The 25,685-nt window shown below is 43.3% G+C and overlaps 1 protein-coding gene across 7 annotated transcripts in view; it reads right to left on the reverse strand.

Annotated features, from left to right (window-relative positions):
* Positions 1 to 1,871: 1,871 nt before the first annotated feature.
* Fer (FER tyrosine kinase) overlaps positions 1,872 to 25,685 on the reverse strand; it is a 279,057-nt gene continuing 255,243 nt past the window's right edge. For all 7 annotated transcript variants that reach the window (XM_029470883.1, XM_021186574.2, XM_029470881.2 and 4 more), the window contains 3 exons: positions 14,838 to 14,992; positions 10,685 to 10,807; positions 1,872 to 9,631 (listed from right to left, as the gene is read on the reverse strand). In XM_029470883.1, coding sequence (XP_029326743.1) covers positions 9,489 to 9,631; positions 10,685 to 10,807; positions 14,838 to 14,992 — 421 coding nt within the window. In that variant the 3' untranslated portion in view covers positions 1,872 to 9,488. The remainder of the gene's footprint in view (positions 9,632 to 10,684; positions 10,808 to 14,837; positions 14,993 to 25,685) is intronic.

The following is a 25,685-nucleotide window of genomic DNA, read 5'->3' on the forward strand; positions in this document are numbered from 1 at the left end:
TCAGCTGCTCTCCGTGACCCCTTCATGCCTTCAAAACCAGTACCATCTGGGTGATGCTTACACATTACCAAGTCCAGCTGTAGCACAAGGTACAACTCTGGCTACCTCTGAAACACAAATTGTGTTCTCAGAAAACACTTGACAGAAGATTTCACCACAGTGATGCTGTTCTCCTCTTAATTACCACTAATTTCTTAGCTCCATCAATTGTCCCAGTAGTCCCTTCTATTTTTGACCCTGAAGTCAGAGCCACATGGCTGACACTGCCGAGTTCTGCTGCTTGCTGGGGCTGGAACATGCCCCCTTGTTTTGTTACATTATTACCAGCTTTCTGTTTTCCAGCTTCTTCACCACCTAAGCGTGGGTGTTCTAGAATTTGCTCTGTAGACTGACCTTGGCTCAGGGATCTGCACGGCTGTCTCCTAAATGCTAGGATTAAAGCCGTGTATCAATACATCTAGACCTGAGCTTTTCTCTACTTGAATTCACTCTGTACCAAGCATTCCTTGAACTCAGAGATCTGCTGGCCTCTGGAAAAGTCTTCTGCTTGCTTTTGGAAAAAGATGTAGAACTCTCAGTTCTTCAAGTGCTGTGCCTGCCTGGATGCTGCTATGCTTCATGCCATGATGATAAGGGACTGAACTCAGAATCAGTAAGCCAGCCCCAATTAAATGTTGTCCTTTATAAGACTAGCCTTGGTTATAGTGTCTCTTCAAAGCAATGGAAACCCTAAGAAGTTGATCCCAGAAGTAAGATACTACTGTGATAGGCCTGTTCGTGCTTTTGTTTGGAAGAATGTGGATTTTGGGACTTTGGATTTGGAAAGCCATGGGATGCTTTAAGTGGGATGTAATGGGCCACCCTACTAGGAATATGGTGCTGATTTGAACTGTGGGATCCAGGCTCTACACGTTTCAGAGGAGAATAATTTTAGTATGTGCTCTAGTGACTGTTTTTGTAGTATTTTGGTGAAGAATGTGGTTGCTTTTTGCCCTTGTCTGAAAAGTCTACCTGAGGCTAAGTCTAAGTGAAGTGAATCAGATTAACTGCATCGACAAAGGAGGTCTCAGAAAAGTCTAGCATAGACTTTGTCCTCTGGTTGACTCTCATGAGGAGCATTTGGATCAAGCATAGAAAGGAAAAATACCAACTGTTTAAGTAGTAAAAGGGCCCCAGGAAGTGAGATGCAGCTCAGTCCTGTGCTCCAGGAGATTAACATATTGAGAAAGTGGTGACTTTGAGGCAAGATCCCATCCAGCTAGGCTTCTTGTCTATGCCTTTGCAGTTGAACAAGGGATAGTCACATCTAGGCATTATTATTACCTGGTTATTGTTTTCATTTGAACTTTAAATCTAAAATGAAGTACAATCCAGAAATGGATGCGCACTTGTGATCCACATCTTGAGGAAGGAAGATCTGAGAGTTCTACATCTTGTTCTGAAGGCAAACAAGAAGATGGTCTTCCAGACAGCAAGGAGGAGCATCTCAAAGCCCACCCTAACAGTGGTAGTCTTTCTCCAACAAGGCCACACCTCCTAACAGGGCCAGGCATAGTCACACCGTACCCCCAATACATTTAAGAAAACCCTGGCAAATTCCCAAAGCGCATAGAAATCTTGTACTTGAACTACATTTCAATTTTGATGCTAAACATAAAGAGACCCTTGGACTGAAGCACACACCATTATCATCAGGACTTACACACTTAATTACAGAGAAACCGAAAACTAATAATTGCTATGTAGTGCTACAGTCTGAGGAGGCCAGTTACCATGGAAATCTCACTTCCATTTTCTTCTTTTCTGAGCATATTTATGTGGCAGAGGAAGGGAACTGTAAACACAACAGAAAGATCAAACAAGACACGGCACAGTTTGCTGTAAATATTTTACATTATTACAAAGACATAATAAAAAGAGGCCTGCAGACCAACGGATGGTAATTGGTCTCTGGTACAAGAAGGCTGTCCAAAAGTGGCCTTAATTTATAAAAATGATTAAATTGTGTTAAAAAATGTAGAAGGCAATTTTCGGAATGTTCTATAATGTTAGCCAAAATTCAAGGTGTATTTCTTCTGAACATAAAACTTAACAAATAAATACAATCTGAGACACAGTCAGCCAAAGCAGACAACTGACCACTCCATCCATCTTCAGGGTTGTTTACACAGCTGGATAAACCACCGCAGATCTTGTTCATGTTTTATACTCGACGTTTTCAGAAGCACCTGATTTCCAGTGTTTCTTTTATCCACTTCGCAAATACATTATTTTAAAATAATATCAACAACAAAACATTAAAGGTACTTCAACATGACATTAAAATGACCATCCACTGGCACTGAATAAACTCCGAGAGCCACAGAGGTGCTTGGCTCGAGGTGCTGATTATAGATGGAACACCTCGCCTGCAGGTGGCTGGCCCTTCTCTCTCACCGCTGAGCTTATCTAGTAACAAGCAGAGAAACAACTCAGAAAGCGTTAGTTCTGAACCTGCTCTCTGTGGGCCTGTGCTAGGAACACGGGTGGGCTGACAGCCCGGGCACCAGCTGAGTATTCTGTTTTTGTGGTTAGTTGGCTTGGACTCCTGAGGAAGTTGGAGTAGTTCGTGGGTCTCCGAGAGCTCACTTTTATTTTCTGCTACTTCCAGGGATCCTTAAACTTGGTGTGGTTGCGTGGTTGTGCTTTTGGAGAGCACAAGAGGACTCGCCAAAAGCACCCAGACCAAACAAAGAAGCTTACACACAAACTAAAGTGCAAAGAGAACAGAATGTGTACCACCGCTCATCCTCGGTCCCCAGCTGCTCGATCATTTACATACTGAAACACAGGCTAAACATGAAGTCTACAGGCATTGAAACATAGGGTCTTCAGGTGTTTGACTAGAGAAGCTGATTCTACAGGCAGTCTTGGTGGTTTATGAAGGAGGATGATAACGGAAATATCCCACATGAACTGTGTCCACATAGAGAACTCTTACAGGTCACAGTTAACAGCAGACATGTTATCAGAGTGAAATTCCAGCAGACGGAAGGGCATTTTTTTTTTTTTTTTTTTTGTCTCTAGCCGCTTTGGTCATGGATTGGAAGCAAATGAACTTCAGTTTAAGTTTGATTTGGTCAGAGCCTCTGGATTGTCCAGTATAGCTGCAGTAACCTGCTGAAGGTACGGAATAGTCTCACTGACACTGAGTCAACATGCCTCCATTGGGATGTGCTCATGTTCTGTGCCCCATGGATGTGCAAGGCCCAGGACCTAAGGGGTGATGGGAAATTGTGGTTTTTTTTTTTTTTTGAGAACTGTGCTTTTCGTAGTATTGGTTTTCTGAATGCTGCTCCAGGAGAGCAATTACAACTAACATGGGATGGGCCTCCTCAGCACCCCACATCCAATTTAAGTACAGCCATCCCCTGTGTGAGGCGTGAGCTTGCTTCCTGGCCCTGTGTGTGTACACACTAGTCTGGCATTTCTTATGAGTTGGTAGCAAGTTTTCCCCACCAAATTCTTTGTAAGCGAAAAATTCTTAAAGATGGTTTTTGGCTTAAGAAAGAAAACACATAGAATGGTGAGCTGAAAAGGAGGTTTTTTTACATAGGGTATCCATCCATACCATTCTGTCTGATTCTCTCTTAGCCTCCTGAACCCCCAAGGTTCCAAACACAGGCCACTTAGAGCCTTGGGGAAGACGGGCTCATGGTTTGCTCTGTAATGATTGTCAGGCAAGTCAGTGCTACATGAAGAAGATAGGAGGCAGAGTTTGGGTGTGTGCTGGTGGTTACAGGAGGACACCTGGCTTCTTACTGGACCAGTCTTGGATCTGCTGGGTAGCATTTATTACATACTTATTCTGATGCTATAGAAATTCCCAGCAAACAGGAAAGGGGATAACGTCTGGTTCTCCAGGAAGGAGGCTGCTTTGGGAACCACCAAGGAGAGCATGTTTTCACAGTGTTATGGGTATCTATTTAGGTAGGCTGGCTTGCTTTGAACTCAAGCCCTCACACTGCCCTCTTTCTTGAGGCTTTGGGAAATCATCTAACATGATGTAACTTGAATGATTTAGATATTGCTCTTAAGAAGGGAATAGAGGATACAAAGAGGATTCATGTAGACTGGTGTGTGGGAAGACTGGATGCCCAGGGCTTTATTGTAGACTATTCTGTCCCAACATTTCTTTAGAAGGATGTCAGCTTACTAGCCCAAGAATAGGGACATTTTCAACCTGGACATGCCCATGGACAGTAATCTTTCTGACCTTAGATCTCTGAAAGCCTTACTGATAGGCTACTCATATAGCACACTGGGCACCTGAGCATGCCCTCTCAGCTCCCAGACTGCGTGCTCTGCCTTCTCGGGTCTGCATACTCCCTGTAAGGCAGGGAGCCCCTGCGACATCACTCTTGTGTTTATAAGCCGATGATGAAGGCATTTCTGTTCTGGGAAAGCAACAAAGTAACAAGAAAACAACAACAAGAAAAGAGAATTGTGCCCCTGACTGTTCCTGTACCTGACATGGCAGATATGAGGGGAAACGTTCTGTGGCAGGCCTGTTACTGCTGTGCAGCACCCCAGTCCTCTGGTATATACACCTTGTATCTTACTGGTTTAACAGATGTTTGAGTGCACAGTTCTGAAATTCAAGAAGAGACTTCAATATTCTTGTTTGAGGACTCTTACAAGTTTGCTAGTAAGGACGCCAAAACTGTCCCATTAGTTTTTAATTAATAAAGTGAAACTCTGAAACAGTCATAGCCATTTCCTTCTAGCACTGGTGACACACACTCAGGTAGGTTGTTACTCAGTTTACCTGTGCTTATGAAAGGAAATGGGGCTTGAGTCCCACCCTCTGCAGTCTTGGTGAGAACCAGTTGCTGATCCCTGAGACAGCATGGAATGTAAGACCGTCAGTCAACTCGAGCCCTTCAAACAGCGGCTGTGGAGGCTTGAGGTGTTAAATTTGGTGCTGTGCTGGCTGCTCCCCAGCCTAAGTCTGGGTCCACACTCACTGGGCTTTCCCCTGGGTCTCATTGGTGTTCTCAGTGCTGTCTTCCTGGGACCCCTTTGTGGGAATACCTGCCCCCTCACCCTGATGCACTGTGTTCTGCCTCAGAATGCTTTTTGGGCTAGTTTTCATGGCTACTTGTCCAACTTCCTGCCGCTTTGTTTCCCTCCCGAGTGCAGTATAGCACAGAGTCCTGCTCAGCAGGTCCCTCGGCAGGGCAGGAACCACTTAGTCAAATGCAGCACATGATGATGTAAGCATGTTCTCATTTAGGAAACTTCAGCCCAGGTCAGGTTCTATTGCATAACAGATTTCTAATGAGATAGGAAACACTGTAGCCTTCACCTAAGGAATTTTGATAACTAGTACAAACATAGAGGCTTTGGCTATTCTCCTTCAAGACTGAGCACATGGGACCTCACGTTCACTGAGTGGAAGACAGTGAGGGGAATGTCACCTCGCATGGTGTCATCCCTGAGTGGGGTGCCAAGTGGCTCCTGCTGCAGCGAGAGGCTCTGGCATTGCCGTGGGCTCTTTGGGACTGATGCTCTTTTCTGGTCTGGCCCCCTGGATTTCCTCAGGGCTCCTGGTGACACAGTCTCTGTCTAGTTTCTCCACATGCTATGGGGAGCTGGTTATTTCTTGTTTGGCCTTCCTGCAGGTCACCTGGGCAACTCACTGACAGACCCACTGCACCCCAGTTCATTAGTCCTGGCCAGAGTAATGAATTATTTTGGAGCACGGTTATTTCTTACTATTCCAGAAATTTGTCGTTAGCAAAGTGTAATGCTATTCCCGACTTTCATCTTTGCATTAGTGGAAGACAGAGGGATGGCTCCTGGGTGAGGGGGACATTTCTCACACTGACTCAGGGTGATGATATATAGTTGATTAACCATCTGTATTAGAACATGACTTTCAAAAGGACATTTATGGGAGCTTAAATCTGTCTCAGTAACTCCTAGCAGGGTGATCTTGCTGGCTTTTAAATCAGGGTCTTTTCTTATACAGAAATGACATTTTGGGTTCTCAGAAAAGTATGTATTCAGAGTTGACATGAAACTAATAAGCCCAGAAAAATATAAAGTAAAAATCTAATAAAACATTCTAATGGTATAGTAAATCTGTTAATAAGAGGAAATACTTTATTTTCATAGTAAACTCTCATGCCACTTTAATGATCAATTTTCATATAAAACTTTTGATCCAATCTACTGAAGATGCTGACACATAAGCGAGCTGGGTCTCTGCAGCTCTTTCTTGGCTGCTGTGCTGTTTTGTATGAGGGCTCTAATCTCCAATAGGAAAGCCTGTCTTCCCATGACAATCCTGTCTACTGACAAGTGGCAGGGAGAATGCCAACGGTGTGACAAACAGAGCGTACTGAAAGGAAGGGGCTCAGGCAGATAGCCCTTAGGTGTCACTCTGCTTCAAAGACACATGGCTGAAGGACGGTCACACACATTAAGATGATATTCAGGCACGCTTGCAGAGCATGTCACAATCATACTGCACAGCAGACCTGACCTGCTGTACCTCCTGCTCCCTGCCTGAATGCAGCATGTTAGATTGCAACTGACATGCTTGCTTGACAACAGTCTTAGCACAGTGCTGTGGTGACGTCAGAGGAGCTAGCTGACGGAAACTGGCTAACACAGAAGGAAACTTGGTTGTTTTAGGAAATTAGCACACTCTCAGTCAGGAATTCTGTTTTCTCTGTGAGACTCACACTGAATGACTGCAGGCTGTGTGGATGGAGGTTTGTGGGAAGGTGGCCAGCTATGACTCAGGAACCAACTCTACTGTCCCTGGTTAGCCTTGGAAAAAGGAGAAAGGATCACATGAAACTTTTCCCCTGTGGCCCTGGTAGCAGAATGATGGGCTGAAAAGGGCCAAGTAATTCTTTATCGTCTTCCTAAGAAAACGGCATTGAGGAGAAAGCTTAGATCACACCGAGTCCGCACCAAATGCGGCCATGACAGAAAAGTTTTCTGTCTTTGACAAGCAATGACCTCCCATTTCTCAGGAAGATTTCCTGGTGACTCAAGGTAGATACAGCAGAGGGAAGCCAGGCTGCTCATGTTCGCCAGCCTTCTCCTAAATGCCCAGCTTGCTGACCTGAAGGGATGCCGATGAGCGCAGTCATGAACAGGCCCACAAAGCTCTCGGACAGAGAAATAAAGATGTGTGACCAGGTTCAAGTGTATCCACACCAGTGTTACCGGGAAACCACTGTGGACAATTATTATTTTTTTAAGCAAGGATGTCGTAGAGTTTTGTGCATTTCTGAAGCCTCTTTTCCCTAAATCAACTTGCAAATCAGAGCTGTATTTATATGTGCACTTTTTGGGTATGGATTAGCCTCCTAAAGTACATAATTCCAATAATTATCATCGACAGAAGGGATGAATAAATTATGCTTCAAGCATAACAAAATTAACAGTAAGAATGTTTTGCATAAGCTTTCCTTAATGCATGTGCCTCTGTTAAATTTAATATTCTAGATGACTGACGTGATTCTGAAAGGCTCCCGATGAGTTAATCTTAAACTATACCTCTGTCTGCTCTGGGACAAAGAATAAAATAGAATTTAAATGTTGCAGATGTCATGATGTTTTGAAAAGCCTCGTTAATTTAAGCAAGGAGTTATGATGTGAATTGCAAATTCTAACAGCCTGGATGAGCGAGTATCAGTGCCATGTTCTCTGTAACCAGAATGCAGGGATTAAGCTTCACGTCTTGTTCACAGAGGCAGAGCCAAGCCAGCCTCCTGTCTGAGCTGGGCTCGGACTGCTAAGTAGTGAGAGGCTGGTTTTTTCCTCTTTTTCATGGACAGATTCAGTTGGATCCTGGAAGGGAACGTCTTATCTCCTTCTGAGGGCCGGCAGATGCCTGGAGAGCAGGGCCCTTAATGTGACTGCCTGAGTTTGCACTTGGGTTGCCATGGTGTGTGCCATCAGAAGGCCGCTCTGCTTATTTACCGTATCTGACCCATGGGAGCGCTGTGCGGAGGAGGAAGCTAGTTTGTGTGCTGCAGTGAATGGTGTGGGCAGGCTCATTATGCCTTCACTTCAGTCTGCGTTTACGAATCACTAAATGTGTTTAAGATTACAAAATTAGTAAGGGGACTGAAATGATGGATACGAGTCCTTCTCTTCAGCTGCCTCCTGCAAAGTCTGACCTATGCTCTATACGGCCAGGCAGGCAGGAGGCCATCTCCCGGACACTGATCCTGAGACAACTGTGCACAGGGGAAAGTCCTTGACACAGCTAAGATTCAGCTCAGTCACAGCCTGGTTTTACCTGATGTACATTAGATCCACAGGAGACACTTTAATGGTGTGCTTATGTACCTGTGCATTATCAGTAAGATTTCCAGGGAGTGGCTTTAGTGGAAAAGAGGAGATAGAGGTGTGGGTGTCCCTAGAGATTTTCATCATCAACGCTGACTTGACATCTGGCCCGTCCATTTCATTCACAGCAGCCCTGCACTTCAGTAGATATATGTGGATGTGTTTGTAACCGTGCATCATGGATTCTGAAGACCCAGAAACTGGTACAAGTAAAGGGACTTTCATTCTGGGATTGTCTCCTAGGATGAAGACACACAATCAGAACCATGCTGTTCTTCCTGTGGACGTTAGTATCTAAGAAAGTTTCCACTGGGCTCTATGAACTCCTGAAAATTTCTTAGACCTTGTTAGGGAATTGAGACCCAGATATAGGGTATTCTGAAGGCGTACATCTGGGAGGAAGGCAGGCACTCTTGCTTTCTTCTCCCTGGTGAACACTGGCTAGCTGCTCACACATGCTTCCTGTCATCCTTGTCCTCTGCAGTGTCCTGCAGAAGCCGCTGCCTCTGTGCCCTGAGCTCTCTGGAAATTTTCTGTGCACCACTTTCTGTAGCCTGGACTGGGGAAGTAAAAGACAAAATGACACGGGAGTGTGATGTTCTCACCAGGCTTGTTCTGACAGAAAAGAAAGAGAAACCCTAGGAAGTCCAAATGATTCCCAATATATGATTATATTTATAGATACAACCTCGCCTTGGCAGAGTGGAGAGCAACTGTGGTGGGCACGTATCCTGCAAGCATGCGCTACCAAGGCTGTTTATAGCACCAACCGAGGAGGGCCTGTGGCAGAAGACAGCAGCCCACAGGCTGTGCCTAGAGTAGAAAACCTTGGTGAACACCGATTGTCCTAGGTATTAAAGATAGACCTTTTTTTTTGGCCTTTCCCATTAGGCCTGTGCTTTTCTCTTTACAGTGGTATCAAATGGCAGGGTTGCTGTGGTTAGCTAATACAGCTCTGGGTAGGACTATTTATTTCTTGAATAGATTTGCCTTTAACATAGTTTAAAGTGGAACATACTTTAAAAACCCAGTTAATAAAAAACATAACCTTCAATGACGGTTGCAGTGAGGTGGTATAAAGTCGGGGTGACTGAGGACAGAGTCCTACAGGCGGCATCCAGCCCTGGCTGGCACTATGTGATCGTCTTCTTAATGACAGTGAGCTCTCTGTGAAGATCGTTGAACTTAGGGCGGTTTTCAGGCTTGTAATCCCAACACTTCATCATGATTGTAAAGATCTCCTCTGGACAGTTCTGTGGGGCTGACATCCGGTATCCTGAAGATACAAGACAAGAGTTGAGAGCTCAGAAAGGGGGGTAAGGGCATTACGCTGTGTGTAAATGTTAGCACCTTATGCAGTAAGTGGGGTAGAGAGCAAAGCCCTGTGTCAGTGTCATAAACACGCTCCCGAGCACGCACGTGTGGGTGATGCAGAACACACAATCTCAGAGCCACGTGTTTGTCAGCAAGTCAGAAGTAGGCTCTAGCATATATAAAAGCCTATTTTAGTTGTTCTAAGAAGTACCTTCCATAATGATCAGACAGACAGGGCAGGTGTGGCTGGGGTTTATACACACATTCAACAGTGAACTGAGAACAGGCTGGTGTCTAGCAGCATTGGGGGCTTGTGCTAGGAGGTGTGGGTTCAAGGAAGGAAGGCAGGCTACCGCCACACTCAGGCAATCATCTGAACAACATCCCTCTTGTTGGAAGCTGTGTCCCACACAAGCATGTGTGGGGTGCTACTGCCACCCTGCCTCTGTCTGGAGCACCCTGGTGTTTCTTTACATTACAGCTTCTTGGAATTCCTTCTGGAAACAAGAAGCATTTTCACCTGGAGAATTAAGGGACTTATCTAGTGTGGAATTTAACACCTCTCTAAGGCAGTCTACCTTCTTTCTCTCTCTCCGTGCTGAGCACCTGGCCTTTACTTACTGTGATACAGAGGCAGGACTGCTATGTACACAGTTGACACTCAAGAACTGTGCAATTACGTTAGGAAACAAATTACAAAACCAAACACCCAAAAAACAAACAAACAGAACCAAGAATGCTTCAAATGCATTTACAGTTGTGTTGCCATGTTCACAGCTATGCTTAGCTGGAAGCTACCTAAGGGCCACAGGTCAGACAGGCTTGCAAATGTTTGCTTCTGTTCTGTAGGAGCTGTAGCATCCATAGTATTCCAAAACAGACTTCTCTAACATCTTTCCTCCTTATTGTGTCTTAAACAGCACTGTGATTCTTCTCCCAAAGCCAGTGCGCGGGCGTGCCATGGGCACCACTTGCCTGGTGGACACCGATGTGAAGCACTAAGGCCTTGGCTCACCTCTCTCCACTTGCTCTCGTGCTTGCTGGTTTGTCATTCCAGGGTATGGGCAAACTCCTAGGCTGAAGGTCTCCCAGAGGAGGATGCCGAAGCTCCACACGTCACTTTCAGAACTGTATCTCCCTGAAAGGGAGGAGATAATCATAACCCAGTGAGTGAATAGGGTGAGAAGACAGTGGCTCTGGCAATGCGTATCAGCTTGTCAGCCTCCAGACGGCACAGTCAGACTTCCATAGGACACCACAGCAACATCCCATTCTCAGTACTCGCCTTAATGCCAGGGCTAGTAATGGTAACAATCAAATGAAGTCTTCAGGAGGCTAGTTCAACTAAATGAGCTACAAATGGTTCTTCCCTTCCCCAAGAACAAGAATTCAGCCAGCATGCAGGCTTATGTCCTTCCTCAAGATGTGCATCTCATAAACACACACCCTTGCACATATCAATGCCTAGGAAATTAAGTAAGTCAGATTCCTACAGTTTGGTCTTCTGTCTGTGTCATTTTCTTTCCAGTAAAATAACAAACAAACTTAAAGCATTAAGGAAAGTTTCTTAACTTCAATTTTTTCTCATCACTGTTTGTAGATATTCTTACATGCTTAAAGGTCTCATTTTCTCCACCGATAGTTTCATTTGCAAAAAATACATTTCTCTATGTGGTCTGAATAGACTGGAAATTAACATAGCTGGCTGATAAAAAACAACTTCTTCAAATTACATGGTGTCTTGTTTTGTCAAAATATCTTGGTGCACCTGTTTTATTGAGCTACATAAGCTGAACTCTTAGGAATGTTTTTGGTCGCTTTCAGCAGAAGCACAGAGATAAAATCCTACCCAGGAAGCCTTGTGGAGATGGATAGGAAATCATGGAGAAGCAGCAGAAATGTCCCTCCCAGTCTAACACATGGCACATACACACTGTTACATCTAAACCCCACCTGCAGTACTGTTGATGGCATTTTCTGTTCTTGAAGTGAACCACCCCCCCCCCCCGCCACAGGTCTATATGTGTATGATATAGGTTGGCCTTTATCTCCAGACCCTCCTACCTCTGCCTCTCCAGTGCTGGGTTACAGGCATATGTCACCACACACAGCATGAAGGTCTCTTGAACCATAGCATTTCCTATCCATCTGCTACCCCAGGATTTGTAAATGACACTCCTAGAAAATGGTCACGTTCCTCTAAACCAGAATGGCCTCTTCCATTCTGGAAGAGAGTAAAATGGCCGAGAGTCTGCCTGTGCTGGGGTGCAGTCCTCAGCCTGCAGCACACACTCATTATCCACCGCAGCTGTGGAAATCAGCTTCCGGCTGAGCTGGGAGGTAATTACGGACATTGCCAGTGCTGCTGGCTTAGGAAAATTACTTTTCTTCTCTACACATCAAGGCTTTTCTTGAAACTCATTTGGTGGCTAAAGGTTAAGGCTAATTTTGGGAAGAACTTAAGTTATGTAGACTTACATTTTATCTGGTAAAGTACTGTCTGGAGGAGATCAAGAAAGGCACTTTGTAAACAGATCCCACTTGGGCTATGCCACCTGCCTGACCTTTGAACCTGGCTAATGTCACCACTGCAGAGTAAACTGAGGGCACTGTGCTGCTGCTTCAACTGTCTGACCCTCATGGTACCCAGTGAGCTGGAGAGATGGCTCTAAATTTACATATGCATAGAGGAGGAGACATCTTGCCCAGGCCAGCTAGCCAGCAACATGGAAGCAGAAAATCCTGAGTCCCTCTCATTCCAGGGTCTCAGTAGTTACATCACACCATTTAACTGAGAGGAACGTCTGCTTAGTTATGTTGTGGGCTCCACTATGATCTCCAAACAAGCAGGTGGCCAATGGTTAACTTGTTAAATAATTTTTGAGACTATAATTACATAATTTCTCTCTTTACTCCACCCAAACCCTCCCATGTTCCCCTTCTGACTCTCACTGCAAGCATGTGTATACATATATATTTCTGTATGTGTATATATATGTGTATACATATATATAACTGTAGCCTCTTCAGTCCGTATCCTGTTACTTGTGTGCATGTTTAGGGGCAACCTATTGATGTGCTCTTCCCTAGGGAAGACCCCTTATCTCACTCCCTGCTGGAAAACCTTTTCAGTAATGGACAGATAAATGACTTTATTTCTTAGTTGAAGATCAATAGACTACCCGTTTCTTTATAAACCCTGTACTTTTGTTGAAAACTGGACTGGGAGTGGAAGAGATACAAGTTATGTTGTCTGAGTGTCCTGCCGTTTAATTACTGGGGAGAGCTGAGGATTGAATGTGAGATGTCCCCTACAGGCTCATGTGTGTGTGGTCAATTGGTCCCTAGGGGCGATGGTGTCTGGGAAGGCCAGGAAGCCTGGCTGGAGGAAGCAGGTCATGGGGGCAGGTGCTTATGCCTTATGCTCCAGCACTGTTTCCTGATGCAGTGTGTGAGCCAGTCCCCTGCTGCCATGTCTTCCCTGCCAGGACACACCATGTCCCTCTGGAAGCATAAACCAGAAATAACCTCCTCCTCCCTTGAGCGTGACACACTCTAAGATCGACAGTCACACCTTACACCTCCATGACTTGAACATGAGCATGGAGAGGGGAATTAGGTGGCTAAAGATGGGGGGTGGGCGGTGCCCTTTAAAAATGTTTTAAGTAACACTAACAGCACAGCTTAACCCAGCAGACCTAAGCCAAAGCTTCTAGAAGATGGGTCCTTGGACATAGGACTGTTTTTATCTTCCTGACTTCTTAATGGGAGACCTGGGCAATATTCTGGCATCCTGGGGCAAGCAAGAGGGATCAGTTGGGAAGAGAGGGATAGGAAGTAAGTCTAAACCTGAAGTACAACAAGAAGTGAGGACTTTCATGAGATAATTGCTGTCCCCAACCCTGCTTTAAAAAGCAAAAACAACTGCAGGGCTCTGCAGCCAATCTTCCATTAAAAAACTGTGAGCTGCTGAGGCTGACCCTGAGGCTGTGTCTCTCTCAGGTACTTCCTCTTGGACGGGACAATCCATGGTAAGCTGGCATGTGTATCTAGAGTCTCTTCCTCAATCACCTAAATTTTTCTGCATCTTACAAAATCCATATCAAAGTCAGCTAAAACAATGTCCCTGAGTGTCAATCGAAGGGCGTCATACTTGTCCTTTTGACTTAAAAATACTTTACATCTGTCTGGTCCTCATGTCTAAAGTTAGTCCTGACATTTGTAAATGTAGACAGGTATTCATTAAAGCACAGTGTGGTTAAGAGGTCCACTTTTGCTAGCCATAGCACTTAAATCACAAGGAGAAAACCCAGTTACAAAGGTTTTTACAAATGCTTTGTATCTATAGAAAACCTCTGTCACCTTTCATGCAGTGATTGTTTCCCTTAGGGATACAGCCCATAAGGAGGAGCACCTACTTCAGAGAAGAATCCTGTGGGAGATGATGGGGATTCCACTGAACCCTAGGTTGGTTTACAATCACTAGAAAGCTCACAAAAGCCCCTCTTGCTGGCAGGAGGCATCTGACTCAGCCTCAACAACCCAATTACATATACTCAGATCTTTACTTAGAAAAAAGTTTGGTAGCTCCTCAAGAAGTTCAACTACTTTATACTACTTTATACTTTATATCATTGGGTGCAGAAAACACGCTTCTATGAAAATACAGTACTAACCATACATCTAACAACTGTGGTAACATGCACTGACTCCCATGCATTGTCTTCTGAGTTTCTTAGGATAGGGATATTTTTAAAAATTTCAGTGGAAAAAAGAAATTCCTGCTCTTATAAAAAGCAATACCCAACTTTCTCTTTGGTCAAGATTTATATAAGTTCCAGAGGCTGAGCTCAAGATCCTGGAGACTTGACTGACAGTTTAACCTTTGATGAGATTACTAGACCAGTTACAAGACATTCAAACCAATGGGCCAGAGCCACAGCTACATCGGATGTACAGCTGTGCAGGTAATCACATTCTGCACAGAATTCTCAGACATCTAGTCATGTTCATAGACTAGCAATCTCGCACACAAGAACACTTCTCATCCAGTGTTGTTCCTAAAGTAGTTCCAGCCCGGATGCTGCCTTACCCCAGCCACACTTGTGAGTGCTTCCTGCTGATCCAAGCCATGCTTACTATCAAAAGGAAAGCCTGAGTATTCATACCATAATTAAGAGCTTCCGGTGCTGTCCATTTAATAGGAATCTGCTTTAAGCCAGAAGATGAATACACTCCACCGTCTTCTTGCCGAGACATTCCAAAGTCACTGATTTTCAGAGTATGATTTTCACCCACCAGGCAGTTCCGTGCAGCCAGGTCCCTGGGTTATAACAAGATGCAGAAAACACCCATTAAAACACATTGAAAGCAGCATTCACATTTCTGGCTTCCACACTTTGCAACTTCACATCTGCAGTGTATTTATAATGAGGTGAAGAATGCTTGTGATTTACCAGACTCCCCATCAATTCTGTCACAGGTAAGAATCACCCAAGAGAACATTTGCATATGGAGCAGGCACCAGATAGATTTCCATTTAAATAGGAAAAGCTCAGATTCTCCATTAGAGAAAGTTACAGAGGAGAGGCTAAGAGCATTTGACATTGTCTCTCTGTTGACTAGCTTTCCTAGGGCAGCACTGCCCAAGGGCTGCTGGCATAAAGGACTGTCAGCTACTGTGCACAAAGTGACTCAGTCACAGTTGCTGCTGAGTACCTGCAGTGTGGTCAGTGAGGCTGAGAAATGGACTTTTCATTTTGTATCCTTCTAGCTTATTATATGTACGTAGAGGCATGTGGCTGCTACGGTAAGAGACTATCTCTAGAGCCTCCCTAAGAAAGGGAAAGGCTGGGGTCGTGAGGAAATGAACAGGTGGAGCTCTACATGGTGGCTTGACTCTCTATCCCTCCCAGCTGAACTGTACTCACTGGAGGCTGAGTCATATGGCTAACAGAGTAAAGTCTCTTTCCTAGGAAAAGTGAGGAGATGCAGCAACCAGACCCATCTATAAAGTTGTAGGTAGGTATATGACCTTATGACATGATTTGGATGAAAACGCTTGTGTTCTTGGGACAGACTCCCAGGAAGGAGTCCTAGTGAACAAGCTCGTGGAAGGCCTCTTTGATAACTGCATTTCCTCAGCCCTGAGGGAAGGGTGTGTTAGAGATGGTTTCCTCCCAACATGCCTTTCTTCCACATTAGTAAGAGAACCCAGAGTTTAGCAGAATGTTTTGCCGGTGGGTTAAAGCATGAAGCTTCCCAGTGTCCTCTGCAGTTAGGTGCAGCTGTGCTGGGCAGTGAACTAACTGGCAGCTGAACAACTGTGTCCAGTGTCTGAGCAATGTGCTTTCCCTCTCTCCCTTCTGCTAGTTTGAACATGGACATGATAAACAGGAAGGTGTGAGCAGAGGCAACAGAATAACTCCCTTAGAACAGCAGGAAACAAGGAGCCTGGGTTACTTCTGAGTTCTAGGGAGTTGCCAGACATGGCCTGTGAGTGGATTTGCTTTATGAGATGGTGTATGCTACTGAAGTGGCTTTCATTTAACTCCTGTGTGAGTGCCTATAACAATAAGCAGTAGACTCAGTGGTAAACTTGGATTTGGATGCCTTGAGTGACACAGAAGAGAGCTAAGAAGGGCTTCAGCATACAGGAAGCACCCATGCACAGGGTGCAGTGCAGAGGATGCTTATAGGAGTATATATGCAGGCTGGAGTATGATGGGGAGGAAGGCTAATGCAGGAGGGAAATGTGACCATCACAGAGGTCCAGCTCTTGCAAAGCACATAAATCCTGTCCAGACAAGTATGTGGCACATGGTAGGTGCTCAGGAAACACATCATGAATGGGCAATATCTTATATAAATGTTCCAGGCTGAAGACATCCATTCTGGTTTTTCATTAAAATGAAAAAGTAATTTAAAAATTACTTTCTCCTAAGTAAATAGCTGGTTTCTACCTACTTGTTTTGGAACACACATCTAAGAATTTTTGGAAGTCTTGAGTCATACTTAAAGTTGCTTTGTGAAAAGAGGTCTCACTGGGCCCTGGCTGGCTTTGAACTCATTTGGTCCTCCTGTCCCAGCATCCCAAGGGCTGTGGTTCCAGGCATGCACCATTATGCTAGGTAAATCTCATTTGTATCTTTAGCAACTGACACATAAACATCTCACAGGGAATGCTGTTTCCTAACGGTATTCAATTAACCTTGCAATTACTAAACACAATTAGGATCAGAGAAATAGTATTTTCCCTTTTTAGCAGGGAACTTGGCTGGCTGTCCCTACAGCCATTCACAAAGACAACAGCACTTTGTTTGCTGATTTGCTGGGACTAGTTTTATTCATCTGATCAAGTCTCACAATGGAGAAAGATGGAGGAAGCCCAAGTTAAAAACTGAATCTGACTCACTGCCCAGCTTTTAAATGTGGCAGCTCACCACACACTCCCACTGGGGGAGTTCCTGCCAACGGAAGTGACAGGGAATGCTGGCTTATAATGATTGCCTCACCTGACAGAAGCTGCTACTCATGTCCTCTTGGGAACTCCAGCCTTAGCCATGGCAGAGCTGGCAATACTGCATCCTAGGTAGGTAGGTTCTGCTACTCATTGGTGTGGCCTTGGCATACGAAGCTCTGTGTTTGTTACTTATCTGCCAAACAGTCGTTGGCAGGATTAGGAGGGACAATGTGTATAAGCTAGCAGCATACCATAAATACAGCAACAACTCTTTCAGTAAGCTACTGTTGTTTTTTTCCTTCTTGTTTATAGGTTAGTAGTGTTACTTTTGAAACTACTACTGTCACAAGAGGCCCTGGAACGACATATGTAAATCATTTTTCAAAACAAGTCCACGTGTGAGGATGTCATGGTCACAAAGGAAAGGGGCGGCACCCAGAAGCATGCTTGCAGAGATAATCAATGTTGTCCACACCCTTCCACAGGCTTTGACATTTCCTCGAATTTCTGAAAGGATAAACATGGTAAATCTCTCATTTGGGTGAAGACCTGGCTCATTTGTTTCTGGAGGTGACTCCCAGCTGTATGAGAACACTGCACACTGAAGTGAGACCCAGACTGGGGCTGGTGCCTGTCTACTGACCAGGTTCAAACCAGACCACATGTCACTCGTGGTGTTAAATTTCATGACCTGCCTCCGTGTTCCTTTCTCCTCCTCGTCCCCAGAAAAAGGAATGTTTTCAGTACCTTCCTAACAGTAAACAAATCTGCGTCTGTTGTTAGAGATCACAGAGATGATCTGTTGGAGATTTTCAAGAGGCTGTGGCTGTATTTAATTCAGAAGATCTACTTCTACTGTTACATTGCTTTGAAGAGGAACACTATACAGCATATTAAGTTCTGAATCCAGATAGTCGTCAAAACCCACATTTTGAAGCTTTGTTCTCTCACAGATGTAAGATCATAACGCATTCACTTACTGATTACAACTAAGACCTCCAGGTAAACAACCAAGATTTTTCAGGATTCATGTATGTGATTCTGGAGTGTGATTAAAACTTGGAAAGGCAACCCAGGTGTTTCCTCTTCCTTCCATTGCTCTCCCTTTTGTAGCTCCCCCCTCAAAGCAGGCACAGAATGGCTACCTGACCTAGAAATGAAAACTCCAATGGAAGCTCTGTCTTTACACCAGACAAGGTGATACTTACAGGCTAGTGTAGGAAATGTTAAGAGAAAATAGGAGAGGCTCGCCTGATCCACATGTAAGGATGCATGCCTCAGCTGAAGCCCCAAGTTACTGTTGTGGATCACTCCAACATTCACTTAGATATCTCAACTAACATTTAAAGCACTACAAGGTCTAAGGTTAACAGACCTTGTTGCCTAACAGCAGTCAAAGCAGAAGTTTTGTCTGGACCTAATGATATTTTGTGATAATGATTTTGTTTTACAGCATGCTTTGTTAGGGACTAGAGTCTACACACAACAGAAAGACTAGAATTCAAACTACTTAACAGGTCAAAATTTAAGTATGCATAGGCTTGTAGTTTATTTGGTGGCACGTAAACATAGCATGCTGGGAAGGCCTTAGGCTAGATTCTAAACATAAAGGGGAAATGTAATCAGCAAATGCCAATCTTAGACAACTAGAAAAACAAGCTTCATGGCACCCAGTAATATAACACACTTGTATGGAAAGTCAATTCTTGGCAGAAATGTAGAAATATTACAATATCTGAAAAAAAAAACCAAACACTTGTCAGGTATATAGTAGACTCATCCCAACATTCAACACACTCAAGGATCAGGAAACAGGCAAACCAAAGAACACAAAGAAAACAGAAAAATGTGGACAGGGTTTCAGGGACTCCCAAAATAACAACCAAAATATGAAAGTAGAGATGGGAATCACAAAATAATACACATAAATAGAGAAACATAACGATGAAGCAATTTTGTTTGTTGAAGTATATGTACATAGTTAAGAATGTTTGTGAAGTCCTGTAAGATGGAACCCATACCTGGCACCTACATCAGGCCAAGAATCTGGGGCTGGAGAGCCAAGTCATTTTGCACACAGATTAATACATCTCTCAGTCCTCATCAGAAAGTCTTCTAGTAGATGGCAATCAACACAGACCCACAACTGCCCAAGTGTAGAGAAAAACAAACTATAGAATGCTCAGCCCTAAATGGGATATTTTTAATCACACTCCTGTAGTAGAAAATGATTTAAATTCTGGCCTGGGGTTTCTACCCCACCTTTGGTTATTAAATTCCTGGATAAAAGACACATATACACACAGCCTTTATATTGTTAATATGCCTTAAGCAGCACAATTGCTGGGCAGCTGCCTACCCTCCATGCTGTTAGATCTACTTTCCTACCGATAACCTCGAGTTATTACTTATTATTTTCTATGTTTCACCTGGGCTGCTCTTAACTCCAACTGGGCAGCCCTCAGGGCCATGTTTTCATGGCTCAGCTATCCCATGGCAGATTCTCCTTCCTCTTCTCCTGCACCTTCTTCTCTCTTCCTTGTTCTCATCTCTCCAAGCTCATGAATTCTAAACCCCGCCTATATCTCTTCTGCCCAGCTATAGGCGGTTGGCATTTTTATTTACCAATCACAATTTACGTGCCGACTCTCTTGTCTCTGGGGCATCCAGTCATGGGGGCCTCAAATTAGCATTAGGGCAACCCACTACATTTGCCCCTTTTTTTGTCCAATTAAAAAGGCTCTTTTCTCTAAGATAATATTTTGAACAAAGTTATAACAATTATGCAAATTATAAGGTATAATATACTCTTACAATGTCCAGTCTAAGATAAAGTATTTTATTGTCTATCCTAACTTAATAAGTTTACAATTCTATACCTCAATCATGTTTGATTTTAACTTGTATTAGCATATGAAAACCATTCTTTCAAATCTAGAAAAATCTATAATGCTAAACAACTTAAGTTTAATGCTGAGACTATAACTATTTAGTTTTGAACTCCATCAGAAATTTAAGAAGGAATATATATTTGAGTATGCAGGAACATAGCTTCCAAAATTTAAACAATTGGCAGAGATGGCTAGCTGCCTGAACAGTCTCCAATATTTTTATAAAGTTGGAGCATCTATCTTCAGCCTTTTGGTCCAGAACATCTGACAGACCTTACGTGAAGAATGAATTAAGGAGGGCTGGCTTATGCTGTCTTATCAGAGCTTAGTAGTTGACTATCCTGCATCCATTTGTCCTTTTTTGGACAGCATTCTGTGTGTAAATGAAATGAGGGCATTGTTCAGTGGCTATGTTGCTACAAGTGAAACAACACCACATAGAGGTATTGATGCTCATCTCCTTTGAAGTGGAATGGCTACTGTTAGGAGCAGATCTGCCTTGTAATCAAAAGATCTTTTAATAATGAAATGATTTTAAATGCCATATTCTGTGGATCTCTGATGCTTTTGAAGACCATCTATCTATATATATCATAACTGAATTGTTAAATATTGATTATTTTTAGCTATTTACTGTTTGAATAACCTTGAAAACATTTTTTATCATAATTAACTAAATTAGAATCTAACATGACCATGAGTTTGACTGACTATTAACTTGCATTGCTTAATTATTTTAGACAGTTTGAAGTAGCAGTGGTTAAAAGGACTGAGTCTAAGCTTTGTATTTTTAAATGAGTTGGACAAGTACAATGTCTAAGAGTAACAAAATTAATTTTAAATTTCATATCACTATACAAAGATTTATACCAATGAAAACCTTAAACCTGTATTAATATATAAATTCTGTACCAATGTAAGAAAAGATAACTTCAATTCTACATCAAAATATAAAGATTTCTTCTAATGTAAGATAATGGCTATAAAATGCTTTGTTTGAGAGTAAATTTAATAACTAACCTTTTTTGTCTAATTTTTTATTAAAGTTACTATAGCCCCCTTTTTCCTTTTCAACTCCCTTCCTGTTACCTAAGAAAGAAGGATAGAGAAGAGGGAAGGAAAGATAAAAATTCCTGAGTCTAAGTTCTCTTTAGTGTCCTCCCCGTCCAAAACTATAATTATTTGTAAATTAAAATGACAACATACCTATAATTTATAAAATAACCAAAAACAGACTGTAGAATGCTCAGCTGTTAATGGGATATATTTATTATACCCCCTCTTCCCAAAACTCTGATCTTTGGAGACCAGAAAGAGTGTAAATTCAGAGGCAGCAAATCACTAAAAGGAAACACACACACACACACACACACACATACACACTCACACATAAAACCTTTGTGAATTCCAGATAAATATCAAACAAGTACCTAAACATATCCTTAAGCACCAAAATCTATGGGAAATATTTAAAAATCTTAAAAGTCAACAGGGACAATAACATCAAATGAAAATGTTTCAAAAGATTGTAGATTTCTCAAAACAAATGATAGCAGAAAGAAGACTACTTTGTTGGGAATATTTTATAAATTAATATGTTGGAAAGTTCTTAAATTGACTCACAGCCTCCATATTCTATCAACATATTAACAGGTACATTTGTCAACTCAGCAAATCCAAGAGTTAAGGACATTGTTGGATAAGAAAACCTAAAAGAATTCAATGACCGCATATCTACTTTACCAGAAATGTGTAAAGCCAAACAATATTGGAAATCAATGCTAAGAGGTAGAGGGAGCAACACTGAAATACAGGGAAAGGAACACTGCTCTTTTACCTCTGTTTTCTAGAATAAATCTGAATAGTAAAATCAAATATAAAGGCCCTACCTTACCAGGATTTCAGTGTGTCCATGTGAATGTTAGACATGGGCTGCCAAGAAGATGGCTCAGTGGCTATGATACTTGCCTCGTCTGATTCCTGTGATGCACAGGGTGGAGTCAGAGAACTGATTCCTAAAAGTTGTCCTCTGTCCTCTATAGGCACTCCATGACCCTCCCCCAAATAAACAGGTGTGACACATGGGATAGTCACCATGCTAAGGGGAGGTGTGTGAGTGAACCTGTTTCTTTATCTTAGGCTAAAGAGTATCACATTACTTGTAAAGCCTAGGGCTGAGTGCATTGTTGCATTATTCTAGTGCTATCACAGTACCTGTAAAGCCTAGGGTTGTACACATTGCTGCATTGTTCTAGTGCTAGAACAACTGGACAGTGACATACATCGATACTGCAGAAAATTCAAGGAAAGGAATTTAAAAGATCAAGATTGGAAAGGGTTTGTTACTGATTCTATAAGCAAACCCCACAATTTTCCAAAATCGCCATGAAAATCTTTCCATCTGTGAATGAAAGTCAGCTTGGTATCACACCTTCCCCAAAGTCTGCTGCAATGCTTCGCTAGTTTCTATCACACACTCACGGAAGACATGACACAAGGCAACTTTTGAAAAGTATAGAGTGGCTATCTAAGTCATTTTATAGGGTCAGCAAACCTCAAGCATAAAAGTCTTGAACAGGGCAACAGACATTGCAGACATGAATGTCAGTCGCATAAGAACTAGGGAAGGTAAACACAATAGTTCAGGAACGGGGTGAGAGAACATGGTATAGGCTCTGATGGCAGTTATTCTGGGCTAGTAGTCAAGGGAAGGTAAACAGAATAGTTCAGGAACGGGGTGAGAGAACATGGTACAGGCTCTGATGGCAGTTATTCTGGGCTAGTAGTCAAGGGAAGGTAAACAGAATAGTTCAGGAACGGGGTGAGAGAACATGGTACAGGCTCTGACGGCAGTTATTCTGGGCTAGTAGTCAAGGGAAGGTAAACAGAATAGTTCAGGAACGGGGTGAGAGAACATGGTATAGGCTCTGACGGCAGTTATCCTGGGCTAGTAGTCAAGGGAAGGTAAACAGAATAGTTCAGGAACGGGGTGAGAGGACATGGTATAGGCTCTGACGGCAGTTATCCTGGGCTAGTAGTCAAGGGAAGGTAAACAGAATAGTTCAGGAACGGGGTGAGAGAACATGGTATAGGCTCTGATGGCAGTTATCCTGGGCTAGTAGTCAAGGGAAGGTAAACAGAATAGTTCAGGAACGGGGTGAGAGAACATGGTACAGGCTCTGACGGCAGTTATACTGGGCTAGTAGTCAAGGGAAGGTAAACAGAATAGTTCAGGAACGGGGTGAGAGAACATGGTATAGGCTCTGACGGCAGTTATCCTGGGCTAGTAGTCAAGGGAAGGTAAACAGAATAGTTCAGGAACGGGGTGAGAGGACATGGTATAGGCTCTGACGGCAGTTATCCTGGGCTAGTAGTCAAGGGAAGGTAAACAGAATAGTTCAGGAACGGGGTGAGAGGACATGGTATAGGCTCTGACGGCAGTTATCCTGGGCTAGTAGTCAAGGGAAGGTAAACAGAATAGTTCAGGAACGGGGTGAGAGAACATGGTATAGGCTCTGATGGCAGTTATCCTGGGCTAGTAGTCAAGGGAAGGTAAACAGAATAGTTCAGGAACGGGGTGAGAGAACATGGTATAGGCTCTGATGGCAGTTATTCTGGGCTAGTAGTCAAGGGCACGATAGAACATTTGGTGGGAGCAAAATGCAAGTACAATGCATGTATAAGCTGGTATGGTGTAAGCCCTACTGCATTTATTCTATAGCAGTGGGAGGTTTGCATGGGGTTTCATACTCTGAGAAACATGGATTTTTGGAGATATCTTGCATGAAGTACTACCCAACTACTGTTGGAAAATATACTCGTCCTTTCCTAACATAGGCAGGTGAACCTATGGTGGACAACAGGAGAATTTCTAGCTGGCTAAGTACAACTGCAAACTCCATACATTCTTTTCTTTTTTTTTTTTTTTTTTTTTTTTTTCAAGACAGGGTTTCTCTGTGTAGCCCTTGCTGTCCTGGTACTCATTCTGTAGACCAGGTTGGCCTTGATCTCAGAAATCTGCCTGCCTCTGCCTCCCAAGTGCTAGGATTAAAGGCGTGTGCCACCACCGCCCGGCCATACATTCTTTTCTATTCCTTAGAAAACCACAGGAGTTAAGTAGAGCTGAAAATCAAATCCACAACCACTAATGTTCCCAAAGCACAGAGGGACTCATCTTGGATTTAACTACTGTAGTTAGTCGGGGAGGCTCAAGTATTTATGAAAAGGGTCCTTTCTCTGAGTTGTCAGAGAAAACATTGTCAGTATGACCATTTCCCACAATCTGTGGACTGCATTGTGACAGGAAATACTGACTCTCTAGAGGTCATCTCTGGCGTAAATTTTAAACAAATTCTGGTTCATGGTTAAACCTCTTAATAGTCTAGGCCAGATGTAAAGGTCGTGTTAAAGGACACCGATGAGTAGAAAGTGTTTAACTCGCTTTAGTTCGCAGAGATGTCAGATTTCAATGCTGATGCAACACAAGTGTCTTAAGCATGTACACTAGAGACCAGCAGCCATCCCAGGCCACAGTGAGCAGCACTGTGAGGACCATCTCCCCGGGTCACTGCAGTCACCTAAGAGACACCTGGAAAAGTTGCTTAAAAGCTTCATTCACACCTATTCTGAGGGTAGGGGAGAAACAGAACTTATATTTCTAGGTAACAATAAGAAATACCACACACAGTGTTAGTCATTCACTAATGTACAACAAGGTTTAAAATGCTGCCCAGAAAACAGATGCAGAGACTCACAGCCAAACATTAGGCAGAGCTTGGAGAATACTCTGAAAAAGTGGAGGAGGGATTGTAGGAACTGGAGGGGTCAACGACACTATAAGACACCTCACAAGATAAACTAACATGGGCTCACAGGAGCTCAAAGAGACTGAACTACCAACCAGGGAGCCTGCATGGGACTAACCAAGGCCCTCTGCATATATATAACAGTTGTGCAACTTGGTTTTCATGTGGGACCCCCTAACAATTGGCACAGGGGCTGTCTTTGACTCTGTTGCCTGCCTTTGGGACCCTTTTTTTCCTACTGGCTTGCCGTGTCCAACCTTAATAGGAGAAGATGTATCTAGTCTTACTGCAACATGACATGCCAGTCTCTGAAGAGAAATGGATGAGGGGTGGATGGGTGAGGAGGGATTTAGAGGAAGGGAAACTGAGGTCAGAATGTACAATAAACAAACAAATAAATAAATAAAATGCTACCCAGAACAACACTGAAAACCAGTGAGAAGGTCGTTCCTACCTGAGCAGCCTTGCAGGTAAGGGCAGTCATTTATTTAACTTTTTGTACCTTGCCAGGCATGTCTGTCAACACTCAACTTCATGCACACTATGCTACATTAAGTACATTTTACTCCCCTGAACCCCAAAGCAATGATTTACTGTTAGGCCTTAAGGAGTAGAACTTTGGAGAATGGAGTTCTCATCCAGTGTTTTCTTTAACAAGCTGTTTAAGCTTACTTGCCATACATCATTTCTCTGGGCATTAGAAATAAAAGCATTATTCTTAACTTCTCTGAACATAATTACCACACTGGCCTAGGATCCAGAGCAAATGAGCAACCCAACAATGGAACACCCATCCAACATAGACAAGACCAGATAGCAACAGCAAGAGTCACTTCAATCACTGTAATAACAGATGCC

Source organism: Mus caroli, unplaced genomic scaffold (assembly GCF_978045245.1).
Source record: "Mus caroli unplaced genomic scaffold, Mus_caroli_1 scaffold_18, whole genome shotgun sequence".
NCBI classification, from domain to species: Eukaryota; Metazoa; Chordata; class Mammalia; order Rodentia; family Muridae; genus Mus; species Mus caroli.